This window comes from Marmota monax, unplaced genomic scaffold, assembly GCF_021218885.2.
Source record: "Marmota monax isolate L192 unplaced genomic scaffold, Marmota_monax_Labrador192_F-V1.1 WCK01_AAM20220418_F8-fsc00064, whole genome shotgun sequence".
Classification (NCBI taxonomy): domain Eukaryota; kingdom Metazoa; phylum Chordata; class Mammalia; order Rodentia; family Sciuridae; genus Marmota; species Marmota monax.
Window position 1 is genome coordinate 2988483 of NW_026694542.1, and position 27484 is coordinate 3015966.

At 34.2% G+C, this 27484-nt stretch overlaps 1 protein-coding gene across 2 annotated transcripts in view; it reads right to left on the reverse strand.

Moving 5' to 3' along the window:
* Positions 1 to 27484, reverse strand: part of Stxbp4 (syntaxin binding protein 4) — a 162224-nt gene that overhangs the window by 72360 nt on the left and 62380 nt on the right. For both annotated transcript variants that reach the window (XM_046420648.2, XM_046420647.2), the window contains 2 exons: positions 27022 to 27087; positions 4482 to 4658 (listed from right to left, as the gene is read on the reverse strand). In XM_046420648.2, coding sequence (XP_046276604.1) covers positions 4482 to 4658; positions 27022 to 27087 — 243 coding nt within the window. The remainder of the gene's footprint in view (positions 1 to 4481; positions 4659 to 27021; positions 27088 to 27484) is intronic.

A 27484-nucleotide genomic window follows, 5' to 3' on the forward strand; every position in this document is an offset into this window, starting at 1 on the left:
TGTTTTCACAGTAGATGAGAAACTTACTCTTAAGTTTGACTGCATCTAATAACATTATTTCAAAATAAAGAACATTTTTAAAAAAAATCTCCCTGCAAGGGAGATTTTAACCTATTTCTTTGAGAAACTGATGGTTCAAACAGACAAAGAAATGAATATAAATACAGAAGAATTAAGTGCCCCCACCATGACACTGAACTAGTGGACTATAAAGAACAACAGTATCCATTAACTGCAGAATTCTTTCCAAGTTCACTCTGAACCTTTGTAAGCACCAACTACATAGTAAGCCATGAACAAATTTCATAAGACATTATTAACAAGTTTTGAAGAGCTGTTATTCTGTAAATTAGATACTCTGACCACAATGCAATTAACCTTCCTGTGCCTCTGTAATGTTGATAAATAAAGATAGCCATAAATATGTAGATTTTTTCCAAATTAACCTATATATGTAATGAAATTTCAGTAAAATTTACAATAGTTTTTTTTCTTTTGAAGGAACTGATAAGCTGAGTGTGAAATAGATAAGAAAAGATAAAAGGATTATAAACATTTTGAAGGAAAAAAACCTAGGTAGAATGATGAGATATCAAGATTTACTGTAAAAGATATAGTAAACAACATACTATGTTTTTTGCAGAGGAATATACATAGACTAATGAAAGAGACTAAAGGTCAACTCACATATGAATTTGATATATGACAGAGATGATTTGTAGGTCAATTAAGAAAGAAGGAGATTTTCAAATAAATGGTGATCAGACAGTAGGTTATTTATTTAGAAGAAAGAAAAAAATAGGAGAGGTGTGGTGGTGGATGCCTGGAATTCTAGCTACTTGGTGGCTGAAGTGGGAGGATTTTGAGTTTGATCCCAGCCTGGGTTAATATAGAGAGACCCCAAATCAATAAACAAACACACAAGACTGAAATGTATCCCCATCTCATAGAGTACCACAAAACTAATTATAAGGGACTGGGGATATAGCTCAGGGGTACAGCACTTGCCTAGCATGTGTGAGGCACTGGGTTCAATTCTCAGCACCACATATAAATAAATAAAGGTCCATTGACTACTAAGAGAAATATTTTTAAAAATTATAGGAGGATCAAAACTTTTAGAAGCAAATATAAAAGAATATCTTTATGTCTTCGAAGATGAAAGAACTTCTTCAAGAATTCTTGCCATTTCACCAGAGTAAAAACGTAATCCACAAATTTTAGAGAGTAATTTTATAACATACAACTTAATACAGGATCAGTAACCAGAAGAATCACTATACATGCATAGAAAAAGACAAATAATCCAATGGAAAATGCTCAAAAGATATGAGGCATTTCACACATAAACATGAATGCATAATAAATACATTATATGTTCAAATGGCTAGCAGGGTTGGGCGGCAAAGCCCTGGGTGATAATACTTGGGGGTATAACACCATTATGGTTGATTTCAAGCCAGCAACCTGATGTCACTGAACATGGAGTTGAGAAAGAATGCATGCTGTTAATTCTCACGAGCCAGTGTCCACTGGTCTTCACATATCACTATCAAAAGGTCATTAGCAGGCAAGGAAATTCAAATTAAACTATAATGATATAAAATTTATTACACCTACCAAATTGATAAAAATTTAAAAACAAAGGGTTAGCAAGATAACCCTTTGTTTGAGTAAATGATAACCCTTTGTTTGAGTAAATGGTAATTCTCATTCATTACTGGTGGGAGTACAAATTGGCTCAAACACTTTCATACACAATTCGGCATTTCCCAGTAAAGTTGAATATGCAATTATCGTCCAACCTAGCAATTCTACTCCTAACAGGATCTATGTACAAAAATGTTTTCAGCAACATGATTAAAGAATACAGGGGCTGGGGATGTAGCTCAAGCGGTAGCACGCTCGCCTGGCATGCGCAGGGCACTGGGTTCAATCCTCAGCAACCCATAAAAAAATAATAAAAGGGGCTAGGGATGTGGCTCAAGCGGTAGTGCGTTTGCCTGGCATGCGTGCGGCCCGGGTTCGATCCTCAGCACCACATACAGACAAAGATGTTGTGTCCGCCAAATACTAAAAAAAAAAATAAATATTAAAATTCTCTCTATCTCTCCCTCTCTCTCACTCTTCCTTTAAAAAAATAAAATAAAAAATAAAGATGTTGTGTCCACTGAAAACTAAAAAATAAACATTAAAAAAATTCTCTCTCTCTCTTAAAAAAAAAAAAGAATACAGAATAACTGGACTGCCTAATGAATGTAGAATGGTTAACTCTACTGTAGTACATCCATGCAGTGGAGTAAAAGGAAAGATTAAAAACATGAACTAGGAACAGATTTCAAGCAGATGAATTGAAGGAACAAAATGTTGAGTGCAGAAAGTTAGAATGATGCATATGTATATTTCTACTTATATAAAGTTGATAAATAAGCAAAACGAAACAACATATTGTTAAGGAATACACACACACACACACACACACACAGAGAGAAGAAGTAAAATTATTAAGAAAATGGTAAATATTAAACCCAGTACAATGATTTTATTGAAAGGCAAGGGAAGGGAATACAATTGGAAAGGGACACTGAGGATCTTCAAGGGGATTAGTAATGCTTGAATTCTTAATTTGGAGGTGAATGAAAAAATGAGGCAGGACGATTTCAAGTCAAGTTCAGCTTTGTCAACTTAACAAGATCCCATCTCAAAATAAAAAATAAAGCCGAAGGGCCGAAGATGTAGCTCAGTGAGAGTTCGACCCTAGGTTCAATCCCCAGTACCACAACCTACGCCCCCCACCCAAACACAAATAAGTAAGTAAACAAAAAAGGAAAAAATCTATAATGAAAAATAAAAGCTTTGTTATAAAATGAATCTGTCTTTAAAAGTAAACATTTAAATCCTAATTGTGAACATCTTGGTCAATGTCTCTTAAGTAATCTCACACAAATAATAAAAGTTTGTCTTTTTTTTTCCTCCCTCATTTCTCACATATAATGAGATTGGAAAATGTGGACTGTTGAGATGCCCAAGTTTCACAACTTTTCTTTAAAGAAATTGTTTTCAGAGACAGCTTTCTACTTAGTTTAGGCTCTTATTAAGGGATGTCACGAGACCCCCATTATGCTAAAGAGAGAAAGCTGAATTAATTATATTAACAGGTAAGTAAGACTTAAAAATATCAAATAATTTTATGCAATTTTTCTTGAATGTTATATTATTTGAAAAAAAAAGAGCTGGGGATGTACTCAGTGGTTGAGTACTTACCTAGGAAGGTCCTGTTGTCTCTCCCTACCAGGACTTAATTTTTCCCTCTAAAAGTAATTAAAATTAATTACAAAAATACTTTTAATATTTTCATAATCAGGTAAAGGTTACATGAAATAATCACATATCTGTTTTGGGGAAGTAAATTCTGGGTCAAAAAATGAAAACAGAAGTATTGCTGCTTTCTCAGGTGATGTGTTTCCCCTCTGGCCTTGTTATTGTCAAAGGGAGATGGGAACTTCAGTCTTCTTGTGGAACTGGTTTAAGTAGACCACCGTGAGAAATATGTTACTGACTTATGAGCTAGCCAAAGAAAATTTTGCTTTTCTAAAGCTCATTTCATTTTCAATTGGTATATTTTAAAAAATTAAAACTCTTTTTATGATTAAGTAAACATTCATAAATTATTCAAATGCACATTATTTTCTCTTGAAAGGTGATTGGATCAAAGGGATCAATACCTATTATATTCATAACTGAACAACCCTATGAAGTTATAAAATATCTATTTCAATTTATTCAATTTTCTTCTTCATTGAAGTAAAAATTATTTTTCTACTATAGTTTTTGAAGGCCATTGAATAAATGTATATGTACAATGTAAAAACATCCACATAATAAAAAATTAACATAAAGAAAAGTTTACATTGCCTTCTGAAAAACATTTAGTATTTTGCTATTGAAATTCAGGGGTCTTCTATTAGAGCCTGAGTACACCCTATATCTTAAAAACAAAACAAAACAAAACAAAACCCAAATTCAAGCTAGTTTTTTTTTCCCCCATTAATTATCTTGGGTCTTGGGCAAAAATTCTTTAACTTTCACACTTCCCTAAGTGCTCTAGTTAAAGAGCAAAACCCATCCCTGGTATCCCCTCCTTCAATCCCCACAAAACAAATTAGCAAGTTCAGAAAGAGAAGGAGAAAACCAATGTAGTCAATTAAATGTTAAACAGTTTCAGGATTTAATGCTTGAACTGAAAGTTGACCAATGACCCAAATAAATTTGGGGCACATGCTTTTCCATCCCAAAGCTATCCAGATAAAGGCAGCTCACAACCTTCACATTACCTCCTCACAGCACATCATCCTATCATTGAATAATAGAAGACAAACACTGACCTAGTTTAGAAGTGCAGATGAAAAGAAAATGAAAACAGGATACATGACAATGGCAGGGAAACCATGGTAACTAGGAGAGAAGTCTGTTTTGCTTACTTTATTTTGGTCAGAATAATCAGCAAGCTGAGCCTTCAGCTCTGTAATCTCGCCTTCTAGCAGACGGATCACTTCTTCATAGTCCATTTCCATTCCATGGGCCTGCCTCTGTGCAGCTTCAGCAAGATGAATACGACTTCGCAGAGCCCTCGTTTCTTCCACTACAGCTTTGGCTTCCTGCAGATTTCAAAATTAATGTCATAAAAAAAAGTAGAAAATAGTTAAGGTGGTCTTCACAAAATATTTTCCTCATTCTGAAAGTTATACTTCCAAAACTTAATACACTTGTGTTCTTCACTTGAAAATTAATATTCATATTATTTTATTATGTGGACTCAGTGCCTGGTCTTATACTCTTCCTTTGTTGAATTCTTGGAAATTTTTCAGTATGAAATTTCTTACTTTACACACCCTAGTTAACTTTTGGAAAATAAGGGAAGTTGAAAAGAATTGAAGATGGAAAATAGAAGAAAATGATTCCAGAGATGGGTTTTGCCATTTGACTAGAGCACTCAAGGAAGTCTGAAAGTTCAAATGATAAAAATGAGGCTATTAACAAAACTCAAGGAGGGGGTCTGGGGTTGTAGCTCAGTGGTAGAGTGCTCACTTAGCATGTGTGAGGCCCTGGGTTTGATCCTCAGCACCACATAAAAATAAATAAATAAAACAGAGGTTTTGTGTTCATCTACAACTAAAAAAAAGAAAAAATTAACAAGAACAAAACTCAAGTAGGTAGTAGAGGGCACATGTTCTTAGAAGGCTCTTGCAGCTTCATTGGATGCTGCTGGGAGATTTATAGTCTTATAGCGTGGAGCTTCTTTGTGGACCAAGACCCAGGGCCCAAGGTTTTTTTCCTATACATTATTAGTCTGTTTTTTTTTTTTTTTTAAGCCCAAAGGTGTAATTTTGTAGCAAAATCTGTAGAAGGCAATGTTCACAAGATAATTTTAAATACTGTTTTATCTCAAGTGCTTTGACTGTATTTTTTCATTTAATTTTTAGATCTACATTGGGAGGAAGGTATTATTCAAAAATTATTTCATACATAAGCAGAGATCTAGAGAAGTTATACATCCCATTCTAGGATACACAATAGTGCCGGAATTTTAGTCCAGAGTTGCTCTTGACTCCAACATCAACACTCTCCTTTCACCATTTAACTCTGCCTTTAAATGACAAAATAAACATAATGAAAATCCCCATTACACTAGTCTCTTAGGAAGAGGTCAGGGTGACCAGAAACACTCTCTTGAAATGTGCCTTGGGTCAAAGATCATTCTCCAGGACACCAATATAATTTAACGTGGCAGTTACAATACTGTAAACCATTTCTTTTTCTTTACTTGATGCAGAAATCTCTCTTCTCTGCAATGGAACTTTCTGCTCCAATTGCTATGGCTAATATTAAACTATGGCTATTTTAATTTTCTTGGAGCTGTTAAGAGGCACTTGCTTTTGTTTGAGCTTAAATACATTTGAAGTGCTGAGAGAGTTAGGAATGTGGACATATTCTTAAGGGTCAGTTTTTTACTCCTATATTCAGTAAGCACTTATTAAGGACTTAACTGTCAGGTTTGAGGATAAGCAGTGAACAGTATAGACAGGATCCTCCCTCTTGCTCCTCAGAATTTGCATCCTAGTTTAGAGACACAGACAGCAGGTTAGGGATTTTCAGTGCAGATTGCATTGGGGAGATGCTTGATCAGAGACTTGCAGAAGGGCTGGAGTCATGATTTCCCAAGGAGGAGCTTTCTGGGCAAAGGGAACAGTTTGTGCAACTGTCCTGAGATGGGATTGTGTTTGGCATCTTTGGAGAAGAGCAAGGAAGCCGGTGGATAAGAGATAGTGAGTAGTAAGAAAAAGGAAGAGAAGAGTAATGCAAAATTAAGGGCAGAATGGTGCCTGGACCATTTGTGGGGATGGGGTTGGAGTGGAAAGGCAGATCTTAAGGGGATTTATAAGCCATTATGAGGGCTTTGGTTTTACTCAGGGTGAGATGGGAAGTGATTGGAGGGTTTCGGGCAAAGAAGTGATCTGACCTGACTTATCTTAAGAGGATTACTTTCACTGCTATACTGAGACTAGACTGTAGGGGTGGGCAAGAGTGGAAGCAAAGAACAAGAAAGACAGGCAGAGCTAGCTGTGACTTGAACAGGGGCGACAGTAGCAGAGATGGTGTGAAGTGGTTAGATTCTAAATATCTTTGGAAGCAGGGTTAACAGGTTAGGTCATCAGTAACATTTATTAGGTAGCTACTACATCTAGACAATCATGTTATGTGATAAAAATATAAAGAGGCAAAAGATCAGTCTTGCTCTGGCTAGCTTAAAACATCAGGCATGACTTGGCTACAAGGAGGAAGGGAAGAGGGTATGTTAGGCAAACAAAACAAAACAAGAACCTCCACCACAGCATAAAACAGAACTTGAACAGAAGAAGAGAGGCAAGAAGGCATGTGGCAAACTGGAGAAATGGTGCTGGATGGGTTTCCATTAGAGTAACAGATTCCTATAGGGGAACAATGATTTAAAAAACAAAAAAGTCTGGGGAGAGGGCTGGGGCTGTAGCTCACTGGCAGAGCACTTGCTTAACATGTGTGAGGCACTGGGTTCGATCCTCAGCACCACATGAAAATATAAATAAAAAAAGGCATGCTGTCCATCTATAACTATAAAAAAATTTAAAAATAAAGGCTGGGGAGAGGGCAGGAAAGCATCAGGGGCTGGTGGAAATGGTATGACAGGCAAAGGAGTTTGAAGCTGGGGCAGCCTTGTTAGGAGAACGTGCATCAGAAAGTAACACTGGCAGCAGGTGCAGGATTGAGAGCTGTGGCCGACCAACCACACCCTGGCACAGAGAGCTTTATTTTCTCATATCTACAAGTAATTATCTCATAATAGAATGTACCCTTAGAAAGGAATATCTGGAAGGAAAGGGGCATCCATTTAGCCCACCACATGTCAGTTCAGTCTAGGAGATCAGGAAAGTCACCAGGGACACAGCTGGGTCAACTTCACACCAGACAGTCGCGGTGCACACAGGCGCTCACGGCTCAGTGAGCCAGCCCTGCTCTAAATGTCTTAACTGTCAGCTCAGCTAATCTGCACTGTGTGATGTGAGGTGTGTCGACTTCTCTCCTCATTTTATACAAAGTACACTGAAGCACAGAAGGGTTAAGCAACTTACTCAGAATCACAAACACAATAAGTGACAGAGCTAGGACTTGAACTCATGCAGTCTAGTTACAAAGCTCATGTTCTTGGTCACTATGCCATACTGCCTTGCAACTACAGAAAATGTTAAAATAAAAAAATTGCTTATATGTGACAAGATCATCAGCGCCAGCCCTGAATTAGCTTAGGAAGTGGTCATTATAATAGACTCAAACACACCCGAGGCGCTACGCTGCTCCCCATTTTCCATTCAATCAAGCTAAAAAAATTAAATAAATAAAATAAAGCCTCTGAAGTGAAATAGGAAGGGCAGAAAATTCACCATAGCTGCAATGAAGAATAACTAATTTGATGATTTGTCTCCTTCACACTCACTTCATGAAGCTTTTATTCCTCTATAAAAACAGCACTTTTTTTTTGTTCAAAGAATGCTAGTTAATTAAATGAAGAATCTGGATGGAATTTATATAGCCATTATAGCGCACTGATGGTAATACAGTGTGAAATGCAGTCGGGTGGTAAAAGATGCAGAGGTTTTGATGCTGAATAAATTCATGCCATTTCTTTTGTAAATGTATAACTGTCAGGCTGGTGAATGTGACCCCTTAGCAAAGTTCTAGCCCAATTCCCACTGAATGGCTGTTTAAAAGATTAGTGCATTGAAATGATGACTCTTAGAGGAAGCAGTAAAGAAAAGATAACAGCAGTATGCCGTATTTAGCAATACAGGATCACATCAATCCATTTTCTCTTTTCCTCCCAGGCTGTCTTCTAATAAATAACTGCAAAGCCCTCCTGTGTCAGTAACATTTGAGTCAGAATTCTCCGAGTAGCTCACCATGAGCCTGAAATCCCAATCAGGGCAAATTCTACCGTTGACTTACTGATGTACTTTGTATCAGGTAGAGTTTAATTCAGAGTACAAAGTTGATAATAAAAGAAAAACTAAGATATAAGAATAAATCAGAGAAATCAACATAAGCATAAATTTGTAATACTAACTAGTATGAGCAAATGTGATAGAAAAGAATCCGGAATTATGAGGTAAAATCTTTGACTTTAATTTTTTCTTTGGTGACACTGAAGAAATGCCTTTACCTCACACTGTTCCTTTGTAAAATGAGGGTTTGCCACATCACAATTTCACAATGAACCTTAAAAGAAGATCAGACCAAATTCTTCTTTGTAAAGATAATTCAAACTAATGAAAAATCTTTGTAGGCTCTAAATACTTTGGTCTTAGCTATATGATTATGTTGGGATAAAGGACAGTATAGGCTCAGACAAAGGAGGGTATACTAAGGATTTTCTGCATATACCACTTTCTCCCACAAAGCAATGGGATCTATAATTAAAATAAATGAATGAATGAATTAACTGAAAAACAACAACGAACATTGAACTGGCAGTGTTCAATGGTAGAGTGCTTGTCTAGAATAAAAAAAAAAAAAACACTGGTTTCAGATGAACTTATCTAGGTCAGTAGCTTAAATCTGTGACTTTTTTTTTTCTTTTTCATTTCCTGGCTGAAAATTCTCTAAGACTCAGTTTGCTCAGTTGTATAATGGGAAATAACACCTATAAGAACAGAACAACTCTTGCAAGCGGGTTAAAGAAACTATTGCAGTACTTTGTACAGTTTTTTTCCCCCTTTTTTCTTTACTACTTTGGAAAAACATACATAATCACCTTAGTGATCAGAGAGCCAAACTAGATAATTTAAAGGGTTTTCCTGAGGCATTCAATTAGTAATACCAGCTCTTGAACTTTAGAGAAGTTATTTGGAAATATAATTTGCACGTCTTTTTTAATGTTAGCAAAAGTTATGTAAAACCCTATCCTCTCTAGTTATGGGTCCTAACGGCTCCCTAAAGTAGAAGGAAAAAGCATTAACTGCATTTGCACATTTGTAATTAGGGTAGCACATCCACATCACTAACCTTAGAAGTTCTGTAATTTTTAAGCTCATTAGTAAATCTTTCAAAATGTCAATGGCTGACAGGAGAAAAAGGAGACTGCAAAGATATGCTTTAGTGTAATGTAACTTATGCTACCGAGCCCAGAGAATACTTCTCTTATCAGCTTCCGACATCCACTCACTGGAAAACCTTTCTAGGTCTTAGACCTCTTATAGCTTGTAAAAAAGATTAAGGGTCACTGCAGGAAGAATGTTGTTGGATGAGAAGTGTTTAAAAGCAAGTTATATCTAGTTTCCTTAATTTGTGTATCTGATTTATTAAACTATGAATAAATATAACTCTCAAACAATGATCTTAAAATACTTTGCAGATAGATTCATAAATGAATTTACAACTCGCCCCTTAAGTATAGATGTATTGGGGGAAGTATTTGATTTACAGCATTTTTTTTATACATCTTTGAGATGCGCTCTCCACTTTCTCTTTCCTCGCTCCTTCTCCATGGATACATCCAAGCCTCCCATTCCACTTCCTCACTGGAGCAGTCATTAAGCATTGACGATGTAATCTGCCACTAGGTTACCTTCACCACTTCATGCTTGGGCACTGTGAAAACCACATAAGTGATCACCCTGGCTGCTGTATTCTGCAGTGTAACGTACTCGGCAGAATTCTGGAGGATCGATTTTGATATTCCTAAAATATTCCTCAAGTCCCACCTTAGACAGCAAACCTAAGTACATGGCACACAATAAAATATACCCTCAGTCTCCATACTTCAAATTTCTCCCTAACCTATTCCAAATCAACCCTTCTAGCACTTGTACTCTCCACTCTCTTACCTGATTACCATATCCAAGTGCATGGATTTAACACATTTCCCAGATTAGGCTCTCCTTCCTCCAAGATGCTTTTGATCACGGCATTCCACTATGTGTAAATTCTTTCCCCTTCATCTACTTCTCAGCTGTTCCTCAAAATCTACCTCAGATTTCACCTCTTCTCTTCTTTCCACCTACCTTAGTGTAAACATCTTCTCCTCTTTTTTAATCTTTTATAATATCTGTTCTTCATATTTACCTACATATTGCTATCTTGAACTATCCTTACAATATTTTATTGACTAACTTTTTAAAAATCAAAGGGTCTTGACTGCCAAGTAGAACACAAGCTGTCTGAGAATAAAAACTCAATGTATTCCTAGGCATGAGACCAGAGATCTTGAGCCTACAGAAGAAAATGTAGGCCCAATTCTCCATCATGGTGGCTTAGGACCTAACTTCCTCAGCAAGACTCCTAGTGTGCAAAAAAGTAAAATCAAGAATCAATAAATGGTGTGAGGCCCTGGGTTCAATCCTCAGCATCACATAAAAATAAATAAAATAAAGGCATTGTGTGCAATTACACTTAAAAAATAAATAAAAATATATAAAAAAAGAATCAATAAATGGGATGGTACCAAATTAAAAAGCTTCTTCACAGCAAAGGAAACAATCAAGAATTTGAAGAGAGAGCTTACAGAATGGGAGAGAAATCTCTGCCACATGCACCTGAGATAGAGCATTAATCTCCAGGTTATACAAAGAACACAAAAACTTATCAAAAAACAAATAACCCAATGAAAAAATGGGCTAAGGAACTGAACAGGCACTTCACAGGAGAAATACAAATGGTCAACAAATATGTGAAAATATATTCAACATCTCTAGCAATTAGATAAATTCATCTCACTCCTGTATGAATGGCAATTATCAAGAATAAAAGTAACAATAAATGTTGGCAAGGATGTTGGGAGGGAAGGTACACTCACTCATACATTGCTGGTGAGACTGTAAATTGGTGCAACTACTCTGGAAAGCAGTATGGAGATTCCTCAGAAAACGAATGGAACCATCGTTGGACCAGTTATCTCATTCCTTAGTATATACCCAAAGGACTTAAAATAAGCATACTATGGTGATGTAGCCACATCAAATGTTTACAGCAGCTCAATTTACAGTAGCTAAGCTATGGAACCAATCTAGCTGTCCTTCAAAAGATGAATGGATAAAGAAAATGTGGTATGTATTCATAATGGAACATTACTCAGCCATAAAGAAGAATGAAATTATGGCATTTGCTAGTAAATGGATGGAACTGGAGACTATTTTGTTAAATGAACTAAGCGAATCCCCCAAATCCAAAGCCCCAATGTTCTCTCTAATATGCAGATGCTAACATGTAATAAGCTGGGGGATGGGGCAGGAAGAATAGAAGGTCATTGGATTAGACAAAGGGGAATGAAGGGAAGGGATAGGGGATGGGAACAGGAAAGACAGTAGAATGAATCGAATATAACTTTCTTTGGTTTATGCACGAATACACGACTGGTATCATTCCATATCATGCACAACCACAAAAATGGAATCCTAATTAGAATAAGTTAATACTCCGTGTATGTATCATATGACAAAATATACTCTACTGTCATGTACATCTACACAGAACAACCACAACAAAAACCACAATGTACTATGAACAGGTGCTCCACTTAACCTAAAAATGATATATAATCTAGTAGACAAACCATGAAAAGGGCTATTTTGCTTTTCATATATAATGATTGCCTTAGAGAATTTGATTAAGCAAGAAGCTTTCATAGGAAATTCCTTCATAACAGGTTTCAATTTTAGAAGAATATTAGAACTACATTTCATTTAAATAATTACAACTGAAATGTTATTACCATGCTATGAGAAACATCATACAATGAAAAACATTTTTTTTAAATATTTTGTTTAGATATAAATTTTAAGAATCCTTTTATCAGGCAAATGAAATTACATGGAAACTTATTTATCAAGTAAATGAAATTACATAAAAACAAAGTGAAGCAAATACCAAAGCTGAAACAAAACAGTCATATTTAATTTACAACTTTGTTTCTAGTTTTTTCATTAAATATGTATGATTTTAAAAGTATGCAGGTTAGTTTATATTTCCTTAAAACTTACAATTTTCTAACATGCACATGCTTTCAAGGACTACATGCAGGTCCTGTTGACCCCACCCAATTGTGGATCCCACAATTTATGTAGCAACATTTCTTTGTAAAGTGTGTAATAATGATAGTCAATCTGCGAGTTCAAGAAACAAGGATTTCACTAGTTTGTATCAAAACAAAACAAACAAAACAGTCCTCACTTTGGAAATGAAGATTTGGTTAACCTTTCTTTCTGGAGGAAAAGCAGGTCAATCAAATTATAATTAGCTCTAATTAACCCTCCCAAGAGCAGTCAACTTTTTAACCTGCAGCTACCTCACTTTCCAAAAAGTGCAAAATTGATTTCTGCCTCTAAACATAAAAGAAAATCAAAGAAACAATTTTCAGTCTCCTTTATAAACAGAAGTCCCTAATGAAGGACAGACATGTAAATACATCTAGCTGGTAAATTCCATCCGGTGAAACTTTTTCTGAATCACAGAAATGAGCTATACCGTGGTTCAATGAAGATAATTTACACTCTGATTTAAAAGAAAGTTTCAAATAGTGTAAATCTTCTTTTGGGTATCAGAAATAAAATCTTTACTTTAGATATTAAATATTTAGAATCCATCTGAAGCTTAAGATTTAAGGTAGAGCTGTCTTCAAAACAGAAATGGGTTAGTTCCAAATTAACTTTTAAGAATTTAATTTAAAAAAGAATTTAATTTAAATGAAATCAAGATTTTACCAAATTTTGTTTTGGACAAACTTGACTAAGAATTGTAAATTGAAAGCTAGGTATGAAAAGATCTAAATAACAAGATTCTTAAGCTGATTTGGAAGAATGAATAAATGAGAATAGGTAAGGAAAACCAACTAGAACAAATAAAGGAAGAACAAGGTAGGGCATGTCTCAAGGATTTAAGGTATATATAAAGCTACAATAGCTGGTACTGACCAAAGAAGAGTTAGATAAAACAGCCATTCGCCCAATAAATATTTATTTGAGGTGCAACTAGAATGATCAACTAGTCCCAAACTGATCCCATATTATGTAAGAATTTAGTCATAATAATGGTGATGCCACAGAATAAGTGGTTGCTACAACAAACCATTTGGGAAAATGTGCAAAATGTAGACTTTCATCTCATAGGACATATCAAACAAATACGCTCTTAGATGAGTTAAATAAAGATGTACGTGTGTGTCGGGGAGCTTGATAAATATATATCTGAAATATGGCTAGGAATAAACCTTTCCAGTTATAAAAAAGGAGATATCATAAAAATACAAATTTGACAACATAAAACCACCTATGCTTAAAAAAGTTAGAAAAATCAGAAAAGTAATTTGCATGCTGGATAAAATATTTTCCCCAGAGTCAGTGTAAACAGGATTAATAACTTTGCAATGTAAAACTATCTCATAAAATGATGTGAGGAAAGGGGAAAACAGTGGTTGAGAATACAGGAAGAAGCAGGAGTGGGAAGGGATGCAGAGAAGATGAGGGGCACATGGCAAGAGTGGCACACCATCACTAGTAATCACATCAGGAAATTGGATGCCTTCCATACTGAGGAATGTGATGGAATTCATAATCTGCTTTGAAATCCACAGTCACAGGCAATATTTTGATATCTAACATGGATGACAGTGAATCGAAGTCTAATATTTTCAAATAGAGTGTATATTATTTTCAAATTTATTTATGTGGGGCTAGTCATGATTAGAGCAGTCTTGTTTTGAACTCTAAAATAGTCAGTGAATAAATCATTAATACAAATGTCATGAGTCCCATATTGAAGTAAGTGCACTGAAAGTGTTTTTTACACAGTCAACTGCCAAGATAAGGGTTTTATAGTATCAGCTGCCTTATCACTACTTCCTCCTTGGGTAAAATTTACTAGTTTGCCAAACTAATACATATTGCTGCAACATTCAAAAGCGAAATGTTTGGCATTGATGTTTAAAATATACTTTAAAAGGTGCTTGCATAACAACTGACTATTGGAATTTTAGAGATGTGTATTTGCTTGACTTTAATTAAAGAAAGAAAATCATAGGGAGTAAGTCCACTTTTGTATAAAAATATGCCTCTAACAACTCACCAGCTACAAAATACTTATTATGAAATGCTTTCTAGCCAATGATGTTTTTGCTTGATTTTTCTTTTTTCTTAATATATTGAAAGCTCCTGGTAGATTGTATATCATGGCAAATAGCATGAGAGAGAGACTGCATGAGAGGGAGTGATCACATAGAGAGACAGGATCTCAGGAGAACTTCCAAGGGCACACCCAGTAAATTTAAGCCCTTTCCACTTTTTAATGTTTCTATTATTACATATTAACATCTCCACACTGAGGACCAACACATAAATCTTTGGGGGAGATTCTCAGACATATAGAGACCACAGCCACAGCTTGGTCTGCCAGTGCTTGCTTAGAATGGTATGTTCACCCCCAGAGAATCACTAGGTATAGCTGGTGTCTGTGCAAACAGGAATGCCAAGTGGGCTGCCCCAAGGCTATGTCCTCCTGTTTCTCTTTGAAGCAAGCTTTCTTTACCTTAGGCAGTTTCTTGGGCAGAGTCTAATGGTGGAAAATAGAGGAATCATTTGCTGAATCACAAAAAGGAAATTAATATTGAAAAATAAATCCAAACAAGTTTGCTTAATAAGTTTCTCCAATCAGATTACTGTCTAACATTATAAGAGTATTTTTTCCCCTTTTAAAACAATCTTTTAAGATAACTGTAGATTCACAGGGGCAGTTGTAGGAAATAACACAGAGAGGTCTATGTTTTCTTCATCCAGTCTCCCCCAAAGTTTACATTTTTCATTAATATAATAGAACATCACAACCAGGAAATTGACATGGAGACAATACATGAATTTTATTCAGATTTAATGGTTTTTATATACACATCAATTAAAAAAAACAACCTGTGAATATACACACTATGTATGGATCTCAAGGCAATTATGCAGAATGAAAAAGAACCAATTTCCCAAAAGTAACATATTGTATGATTCCATTCAAATAACATTTTTGAAAAGACAAAATTACAGAGATAGAGAATAGATTAGTGGTTACTAGGCATTAGGAGAACAGGTGGAAGGAGGAGTCAATGGCTTCAAAACATTAGCATGAGGGATCTTTGTAAAGAAGATTTTAAGTGAAAAGTAATAGTTGACATTCTGAGGCCAGGGACATTTTACAGTAGCATGTTTTGGGAACAGAAAAGATTGATAAGACAAGTATATGTATTTTTCTTCTTTTTCCCCTCTAAAAATCAGATGGCATCTTAGAATACCTACTAATACTATGACGAAAAAAAAAACTACTAAAATTCAGATCCTTAAAGAAGCATTTAGAAGGGAGTAGGCAGTCACATCAATTCGAAAAATTAGAAGCTTCACTGTTTAATAAACCCCAAAGAATACAATCTCTCAAAGTGGAAAAAAATGTGAATACTTCTTGGATAATCACTTATTACCAAGGTTCCTCTTAAAGACATACATAATTTGGTCATAAAGTTTCTTTGGTGCTTCATCCATAAACTACAATAGCTCACCTGTCAGTTGTATCAGCTATTTCTATGTTTATGTTCAAACTTGACTTTCCACGGAGAAGCCTGTGTTGATCTGACCTTATACTTCATACCCTCCTCAAGCATTCAACCCAGTCTTTGCACTGGGGGGGCCAACTATAACTCGGCTTATCTGAACCTGGAGAAGTTGCCAAACGAACAATTTCCCAAGTTTCTTTAGGGAAAAGACTGGTTCAGACAAGCTAAATAGTTTGGCTTTGGATTGCTCATCAATTCATTGCTGCCTGAGGTCATAACACCTTGCTGAAAGAAACTTTAAAAACAACTTAAGTGTGAGAGTAGGTTTTAGAAAGATGTTGATCAAAGAAAGTTGCTGTTCCTTTTTAACATGGCCTATGCCTGTTAAAAGTTGTTAGAACTTGAAGAAAAAATAACAACAAGTATAACTTCATGGGAAATTGTGCTGATTATAAAAGAGTAAGGCTGGATTATTTTGTAAGGCATAAAAACTCATAAAAAATACTTAGAGAACAGTACAGCTAGTTTGTAATAAAATGGCATGCACATATTCTGTAGCTCTTCCTGGTTTAACAACAATGGACTTGACCTTTCCAGTGAAAGAGGATTTCTTCATTTTATTCTTTGCTTTTTCTTAATATCTTTTCTTCCTCTCCCTTTCTTTCTCCTATTCCCCTTTTCTCCCTTTTTTCATTCCTCACTGGTTTCTTTTCAAGTCACTCCACTAAATAAAGGTAAATGAATTTCTATAATTTAAAACAGTATATGAACTTGTTAAAAGGGAAACTATTCTTTTTTTAGAATCAGGTCATTATCTTACAATAATCTGATTAAAGTTTAAAAGTAAGTGAATAAAAGATATCTGATTGTGTTCTCTTCTCCCCTTGGAAGCAACTGGTAACCAGTGGGCAATCACCATTTCAACTGATTGAAAATCAATATGGTGGTATGTTAATAATTAGGTTACCTGTGTGTTACAGTTGGATCTGAAATGTCCTCAAAGGCTCATGTGTTGAAGGCTTGGTCCTCAGCTGGTGGTGGTATAGGGAGGTGGAAGAAACTAGGAGGCGGGGCCTTGTAGGAGGCAATAGCTCACTGTCAGGGTGGGCATGCCTTTGAAGGGTTTTCTTTGTCCCTGGAATCTCCACCTTCTGATTCCCAGGCATTATAAGGTGAATAGCTTTGCTCTACCATTTGCTCTTCACCATGATGTTTGGTCTCACTGAGGCCCAAAGCAATGGGGCCAAGAGTCCGTGGACTGAAACTTCTGAAACTATAAGCCAAAATAAATCTTTCCTCCTTTAAGTTGATTTCCCCTGGTATTTTGTCACAGTGATGGAAACATATAAATCCTTTAAACACATCCTATGTGTTTAAAGGATTTATATGTTGTCATCATTGGCATTATAGTGACTTGATGTCAAGATCTTCAAAAGGATACTAAATCAAAGGGCAGAAACTGTTACATTTTTATTCAGCTCAAATTTCTGGTTCTTGAAAGTTTTTAGAGAAGAATTATACACACCACTTGTAATTAAAAAAAAACTCAATAATTGTTAGAAAAGAAATATTCTTTAATAAAACAGAAAAGTAGTATTTTCACTAAGGCACAGAAACACTATAATTAATGTAGGTTTGAGCACGTGCAGTGGCGAATTCCTGTAATCCCAGCAGCTGGGGAGGCTGAGGTAGGAGGATCTCGAGTTCAAAGCCAGCCTTAGCAAAAGTGAGGCAACTCAGTGAGACCCTGTCTCTAAATAAAAATAAAATAGGGCTGGGGATGTGGCTCAGTGGTTGATTGCCCCTGAGATCAATCCCCAGTACCAAACAAACAAAAAAGAAGGTCTGTACTACCAAAATTCCATTAATGGAGTAATAGAATTTTACATGCATATGAGAAGCTGAATAGTATGTAGGTAATATAATTTAAAAATAGATAGTTTTAGTATTCTTTAGAATAGGTTACTTTTTATTCTGTTTCTGAAATTAATAGTGTTTTAGTATGTACATATGTGGGTTTATATATTTTTAAGTACTTTTACTAAAACTAGAAACTATACATTAAAAACTACCACAAGTCAACACATTTTTAGCCTCAATCACATTTATATTTTGTTAAGTGTATCACTACAGACTCTTCAGAGATTAAATTACCAAGCTTTCTGCTCTACTTATTAAATACCATTCTATCATTGTTAAATTTGGCTGACTATCCTATGTTACCTTTTACATAAATGCCATTGGCATATTCCCATTATCACTGCCTGGCTAAATCCTCCATTACCTATTATCTGGGCAAAAACTTCTCAAACTTTAAGGTGCATATAAATCACCTGAAAACTTGCTAAAATGCAGATTTTGATTCAGTAGGTTTGATGTGAGACATAAGACTCTGCATTTCTAAGTTTCAAGTGTTGTTGGTCTACAGCTGCTGTTACTGATCACCTTTTCAATAGCAAGGATTTGGAGTTCTAGATCAGCATTGTCTAGACATGGTGGTCACTCGTTGTATGTAGCTACAAAGCCATCTGAAATAGAGATATCTGACCAAGAACCTGAATTTTGAATTTAATTTTAATTGGCATGCATTTAAATTTTAAAAACTAAAGAAGCATAAAATATTTTTTCACTTACCAAAACTTTATTGTTTTAGTAGGACTATATTTTATTTTAAACAACAGCACAATTTAAAATATTATTATTGAACTATATGTCTGTGTCAGGCATGAGTCATTTGAGTAGTATACATGAATATACAATGGTCTGGTTAGTGTCAATAAATTAATTTAAATTTTTTCAAGTTAAAAATTGTGCACCAATGTATACACACAGTGTGCATATCTGAATATTTTATTCAGATAACATGAGTCAATAAATTTATTTAAAATTTTTCAAGTTAAAAATTCTATACTTGGGCTGGGGTTGTGGCTCACTGGCAGAACGCTTGCCTCGCACATGTGAGGCACTAGGTTCAATCCTCAGCACCACATAAAAACAAATGAACAGAATAAAAATATTGTTTCCATGTGTAACTGAAAAATATTTTTAAAAATTATACACCAATGTATACACACAGTGTGCCTATCTGAATATTTTATTCAGATAGCATAAGCTACAGTGATTCTATGTATAGCATAGCTGATAAGTTAACTGAAATGTTTCTAATTTTTATTAGACTACAATTAAATTTTTTTCTGTTTGGTTCAAAATTTGTCCATAAAAGTATGCATAGACAAATTTCTAGATTTAAAATGAAGACATTCTACTAGTATAAAATGAAGTGAAGATGAATTGGCTAGACATATAATCAGGGCGATAAAAAGAGAATACACTGTGTCACATAGTTTATGATGAATGTACATGCAATCTGCAAAGCCATTTGCTGTGTAAGAAATATTTAATATACTTTATACATAAATACTTAAATATTTAAGACATAAAATTGGGCCATATGAAGAAACATTTCTGCAACTGTACGGTGAATTTCATAGGAAACTTCCTCTTAACAATGAAGAAAGAATCAAGGAAACTAGTCATCTGAAGGCAGAAGTAAATGCACAACACTGTAATTTGGCCAACTATAAAATGGCTTGGATTTTTGTACAAAAGAGTAAGTCATTTGTAGATGGAGATGGTAATTTCAGTTATGATAAAGATACCAGGAAAGGTAGCTTAAAAAATGAAAAATATTCAAATAAGTCACAAAGCAAATGCAATAGACTGTAGGAACTTTCTAACAATATAAATGATGAATTGATTCAAAATTTGAAAAGATACTTTTTTTTCAGCTGAAGCTGATCCATATAATATAAGAGACACTACCTGATTCAGACTTCATGCATGTGTTGTTTCAAAGGACTTCCTAATTTATGATGAAATGCTGTTGATTTGCAGTCTTAAAAAAAATAACACTTGCAGTGTAGATATTTTTAACTTATATCTGTCAAAGAACAGTTTCAGCTAGATAATGAAAAGAAAGTTTTTATCATGATAGATGGTGTTACAGCTATGTTGGATAAAAAAATTTGGATCTGACATTTCAAACAAGAGACTTTTCTTTATTGCTTTATTCCACTGTATGATACATACTAAAAATATTTGTCCTCAATCTTTTGAAGCTGATTGTATGAAAAGTTTCATGAATAAAGTTACAGACACTATTTAGGGTATGTGTGTAAATTCTGAGTCACCATAGTAATAGTAAAAAATTCGCAAATAATTAATGTAATGATTCTTTGTTCGCCAATGCTAGTTGACTGAATTGTACAAGAATTTTTACAAAGACATGCTGTATTTTTAACTCCAATTCAAAATTTTCGTAAAACAAAAGGAATGCATGCTTAATATTTAATAATCAAAGACAAAAAATGCCAGTGTGATTTACATTTTCTCTTCAGTATCACATTGCATGTGAATGTGATATATGTGAAACTCAAAAAACAAAAATGAAAAAGAAAAAAGAAAGTTTACTTGTGAAGCTAGACAAGTATAAAAATTTACACTATCTGAAACTTTTCATAATATAAAAATTATTTTAACACATATCAATATATATATTTTAATTATTGCTAGGATTATATATTTTGGCTACAAAAATTAAAACATTTTTGAAATATGCTTTGTTGATAAATGCTACATGTAGAGTTGCTTTTAGTATATATAATATCCCTTGAATTTGATGCTAATAATGCTGAATTGATAGGGACTAGTGAATAAACTAAATTTAACAGATGCAGGTGTTAAATGATTTTGCTTAAAGACAAATCATCCTAACAAACTAAAATAGTTTTATCTGTGTGGATGTAAATATTAAAAGGAAAATGTTTGGTATCAAATTCACTTATCAGAAACTATTAAAGTAAATTTGGAACATTTTGTGTATGTGAATCTACTTTTCCAACCCTAAATTTTATTAAATCAAAACACAAATCCAGTGTTTCCAAATGAAAATCTAGTCTAAAAATTGAGGTGTGCTATAAATGTAAAATAACCTTAGATTTCAAAGATACAATGGGAAAAAGAATATATAAAATCTAAATTTTAATATTATTGCATGCTAAAATGATATTTTATGATATAATGGATTAGATAAAATATATTTAATTTCAGTTCTTTCTTTTTACTTCTTTAAAAGTGTGGGTACTTTAGAAAGTTTCATTAAATTTCTACTTAACACCGCTGTCGTTAAATTTCATTAAATTTCTACTTGACACTGCTGTCATCTCATCTTCAGTTACTTCCCAATCTGCTCTCAATTTAATCTTTCATTGTTCATTCATCCCTTCATTCATTTCCTAAATGTCTGAGTACCTACTCATTGCCAGTCACTGCTTTAGATTGAATTCAGAGAACAAGTTGAAGATAGCTGCCCTCAGGTAATTCACCCTTGAGTTGGGGGGATATTGACAAAGGGCAAAACAGAAAAAGTAAATTATATGATTAAAGAAAGCAATCAGCAATACCCAAACACTCCTCTACCACAGTGAGGATCGAAATGCTGGGTGAGAAGAGTTCAGAGAGGAGGTAACTGGAGCAAGAGAACAGTGAGAAATGAGGACAGATGGCAGATCATGGAAGCCCTCGGAGGCTTTGACGTTAATTTGAGGCATCTACATGCAGTATTTTTGGCTTTTTCTCTAAGAATTACTATGAAGGAAAGTCCTGGAGAATCCTAACTTGTGTTTTAAAAGGATATCTCCAGCTGCTCTTCTCTAATTAACCTACTGGGGGAAGTGCAGAAGCAAGACCATGTAGCAGGAAGTTATAAGAAGGTAGGAAAGGATGATGCCTAAGCCCAGTAATGAAAGTGGTTGAAAGTGGTAAAATAGTGTAATTTTAAAAAATTCTACTGGCCCCTAATTCTGTAGGGTCAACAAGTTGGATATGGAGTATGAAAGAGCGGGTTAGATGAGAACTATAGTTTACTATTATTTTTTTCAACTTGTCAAATCTCTTCCACGGTAGCGGATTGTCTAGAATTTTACATCATCATTCTCATGCCTGTATGCTTCAGCCCCAACATATCAACTAACATGTCATTTCCTGACATCTTCATCTTTTTCCCTTATGTTCCTGGTCCTTTAATAATGATAATGAGGAGGACAATGATGGTAAAAGAAAGCATATCAAAACTATTATTTTTCAAGGATCTAATTCCTGACAGATTTAGGCTCTTAACTTTCAAGTCCTATGAATAAATTATAAGGAAGATAGGATTATTACTTTTTGAGACATGAAAACAGGAACATATTAACAAATAGTATAAAGGTAGCATACAAAGAAGGCCTATTTTGATTCTAAGGATAAGCTTTTCTCTTTTATACCATGATTCCTATGCCATTTCCTTTGCATGGAATACTTTCTCCTTTCTTTGTGTGGCCCAGTCCATATGCTACCCTATCTATGAAAAGTCCCCTTATCCCTTATCCAGCGTTTTGGTTTGGATATGAAGTGTCCCCCAAAAGCTCCTGAGTTAATGCAGGAATGTACAGCAGTGAAAGGAGTGAATTATCAGAGCTGTAATCAAATCAGTCCACCCTAGTTTGAATGGACTAACTGGAGGGAAAATGCAGGCAGGAGGGGCATGGCTGGAAGAGGTGGGTCACTGGGGGCATGCTCTAAAAGGATTCATCTTCTCTGGAGCCCCTTCCCTTTCTTTCTCTGCTTCCTGGCCACTGTGAATGGAACAGTGCTCCTCCACCATGCCCTTCCACCATGATATCATTCTACCTCACTTTGAGCACAGACCAATGGATTCCACCAACATGAAGTAAATGTCTGAACCTGTGAGCCAAAATAAATGTTCCCTGCTCTAAGTTGTTCTTGTCAGGTATTTTGGTCATAGCTACATAAAGTTGACTAACATAGCCAGAATTACACTTTCTTCCTCTAAATTATATGGTAAAAGACAAATTAATTTCATCTTTTAAGATTTCTTCTATTATTTATGACAATCATAATAGTTAATATTTGAGTGTTTCCTATGTGAGATATACATAATATACTATGTATATTGTATCACTCAATACTTCTAACACTCTTGGAAAGGATCCTATTATCACACTCATTTTTATAGATGAGGAAAATGAGGCTTAGAAAGGTGAAGTGATTTGCTAACGGTTAAAAGATAAAAAGAAGGATTAGGAGGATACAAACCTGCATGGTCAAATTCCCAAACCCATTATCTACTACACTCATCCATGTACCAATTCATTGTTCAGCACAAGAGTCTCTCTCACCTGTTCATATATTTTCATCTGTATCCCATTTTTTCCCTATTGAAGCCTATTTAATTCTGGTGCATATTATTTATTGATGTGGATCTAACCTTTATTATTATTTTTTTTTAATAACAGAAACTAGTCCTTACAGAGAAATAAATACAGGAAAGTCTCATGTGGAAAAAGTAGGTATTACTAGAAAAGGAAAATACAACTGCTGTTTTTCTTTAGATTTATATCTTTTACATATATATATATATATATATATATCACTCTTTAATGTAATCATTTTATCAAGCATGGCTTCAATTCTTAAGTGCATATGTTGTAAGCACTTAGGGGAAAAGAAAACTTTAATTAAATGTAGAAAAAGCCCACTCCTTAATTTATTTTACACATAAAAATTAACAAGGAAAATTTATAAATGTTCAATTTCAGAACACAAAGAAACACTAAAATGTAAAAAGTCTTGGCCATATGTCCTGATGCAGGTATTAAAGATGTAAAATTATAAGAACTAAAGATGCATATCAATAAAGGCACAAAATATTTAATAAAATAAGGGCCTGAAAGCTGCCTGAAAAATAGAGGATTTCAAAAAACTTTATTAGGAAATAATTTCAAATGAACAGAGAGTTCATCAAGAATCATCCTCATATTCTTCATCTAGATTTACCAGATTCAGATTTTTCTGTTCATGAATAGAAATAAGTATTTTTGCAAACTACTTGTGATTATAGGTTGTTGTTGCTGAGATTTTGTATGTTCTCAATCTCTGTCATATATCCACATTCATACATACACACAAATAAGTGTGTTACATATACATACATACATATGTAACACATATACATGCACATATTTTTTAACCATATGAGGATAAATTACTTATATCATGGCCCTTTATCCTTAACAGTGCAGTATTTCTAAGAATAATGATATTACATAACCACAGTTCCATTAAAGTTAAAATTTGACTCGATATTTTCCTCTAATCTACCACTTGTATTCCAGTTTTGACAATTTACCCAATAATATCCTTCCTAGCATTTTTTTCCATTCTAGTATAGAATCAAGTCTAGGGTCAAGTACTGTATTTAGTTTTCATAACTAAAGACTCTTTAACTTTTTAATGTTTATTTTATCAGCTTTTTAAAAAACGGTATTGACATGTCTGAAGCATACAACTTCTACACATATGTGCACACACACATACATACACCCACACTCACACACATTTAAAATGAAATTTTCTTTCTTGGGTTTCTCTGATGTTTCTTCATGGTCACAGTCAGGTTACACATTCTAGAATACTACACAGGTATCCTTTTCAGAGACTCATATTTGGAGTCACAAAATGTTCTTCATTAGTAAAATCAACTTTTAGCACCAAACTATTTTCTGATTTTTCTACTGTATAATTACTATTTTCACCCTTGTAATTAATAAATGGTTTACCAAGTATAACTAATTAGAACAAATGAAAAAATGTCAATATGTAGATATCCTAATATTCATTAAAATTTCCCCCTAAATTTACCATCTAAATTTGTGCCTAATTCAGTCTTCACTAATAAGTGAACAATGCTAATTTCCAAATCTAGCAGCTTCTCTGCAGTTAGCAGTCAGCATTCAATTGCTTATGAGCAAGAGTATTCCTTTCTTCTACTAGCCAAACTATTTATAAATGGTATGGACTCATAAATTACTATCTTTTCAATGGTTTATAATTTATTAATGTACCTAGTATTTTTGGGAAGTTCTTCCAAATTTGGCCAACAGAAGTCCCTTCAAGGTACTTCCTTATGACACATCATTATCACTTTGAGCACCTTCTTGTCTTCTGGCATAAGATGTTCCAGGTTTCTAATGTACTTACACTTCCCTATCCCTGAAAACTGTCATTTCACCAACAGGAGCCTGGGTTCCTGTAGTGGGAGATGGTATCGGACACTTAAATAAGGCTCTGTGCTCATTAGATTCAGGCTCTCTTTTAATTCGAGAATCTTTTCTTGAATTATAGTTCTAAATATTAGTGCTATTCAGTTGTTTTGGTTCATTTCTTCAAGAAACCCTTATTTCTTGATTTCATTTTCCTGATTATTTGTTTCAATACTTGTTCAATTGAATGTATCTTCCTTGGGGCTCCTGGAAATTTAGATTTCATTTCAGATATTATTTTATTTTTTCTATTTCTTTCCTGAATTTTATCAACTTTCACCTCAATTTTTCCTGTTTTTAAATTTCAATTCTTGATATTGCTTTTTTTTAAATTTATGAGATTTTTTTTTCTTTACCCCCATGCTTATTGTTGTATATAACTGAGTTGGAGGGTTACATTACCATTTTCTTCAGTTTTGTAATTCCATTGTTTTGTAAAGTTTTCATCAGGAGTAAGGCTTTAATTCACATCATTTGATTTCTGCAGTTGTTTGGTAATAATAAAGACAGAATTTTTTCTTTCTTTCATTCTTTTTGTTTTAATTTCACAGCAAAAAGAGTTCTTAGTTCAAGAGCACCCTCTTCTGTGCAGTTTTTTTTTAAATGGATCACGTTATTGATGGTCATGGGGTGGAGTAGGGTAGATTGGTATGTCTTGTTTCTATCTCATTTCAATGAAATCCTTAATCCACATCCCTCCCTCCATACCCTTCTTTCCTGCCATTGCCTAATCTCCAAGGTGTTCCATCCATTCTCTATTTACCGATCCTTCTGCAGAAGCAAAGATTTTCTGAGGCTGCTGCTTCTAGATGCACACTTCAAGTACTACTTCTTACACTTAGTGCAGAGAGCTATCAAGTCCTGACTCATACCCAGGATTGTGGCATTTATTATTGCACTTTCTGATTTCTGGGGCTGATTTTGTTTGCTTTTTATCTAATTCCCCAGCTTCTCTCTACTCTTTTTCAGTCTTTTGAGTCTTCTTTCTTCTGCTCTCTGTTCCCTAGATTTCACTGGCAGGCAAGATGAAGGAATTTTGTTTTGTTGTTTGTTGTTTGCTTGACTTTCTTCTGTGAAGGTTGTGGTGGTCCCTGTCACACAGTCACACTGAAGATGATTCCTGTATGACTACATTATCTCTTTGTTGATTTTATGTTTTCTGGCAGTTTAGGGGGAAAGAGATTCAAAATCAAGCATCTCCACTGAACTTTAAAAAGTATTCTCTTAACTCTCTACTCCTATTTATATTTTAGTTGTATTTGTGCTTTTCTTTCATAATGATATTTTTTTTAATTTGACATCAAATTCTTTGAAGAGTATGCAGAGTAAAACTAAGTTTTTTTTTTTTAATTAACAACTAAATGTAAAAAAATGCTTTGTCTTGGAGTTTTATTTTATTTTGAATTATTTTGCTTTCCTTTAATAGGATAAGGTATGAATAACAATAGAAAGGGAAAAAAGAAGGAAGACAAAAAGAAAGAAAGAAAGAAAAGAATAGAAATGAGATTGGTCATTTTGGTCCATGGAAAGCATTTCAAAAAGGAGTTCTGACATTTCTTTGAGCAACAGTAGCAGGATGTTAGTGCAGATACAGTCAACAAAAGTGATTTTTCTTAAAGACATATACCATTTTATACTGAATAATTTGCATCAGTAAACTCTGGGATATTATAAAGAAGCACTGCTTTAAATTATACCTTGTTTACACACACGGGCAAGACAGACAGACAGACATATGCTACATGTACTCACTTGTTTCGCATTCTGGAGCTCTTCTGTCAATTGTTTCCTTTGCCTCTCTGACTCCAATAATTTTGCCTGTATTTAAACACCTTGAATTAGTAACTTCTTATAAAGGTATTCATCAGTATAATTTTTGATTCTTTATTTCAAACTTATGAATTCCCCACACATCAAAAACTGCTACAAATCTAAAAATGTAGTTCCCAGTCACTTTCCTGGCTTTACACATATCATTTAAAAGTAATTAGGTATCTATTATATAATTGTGATGTAAAGATATTTTTGCCTCAATATCTGAGGTCCAAAAATGTGAATCAGAATCCAAATGTATAAATATTAACTAAGTTTTGGACAAGAGCTATCTTCACCAAAGAGCTTCTAAATATGTTATCATTATCATTAATATTAGCTAATAATATGTTAGCATTATCATTAGGAATTAGAAGTAAAGAGAGAACATATAAGGTTGGGT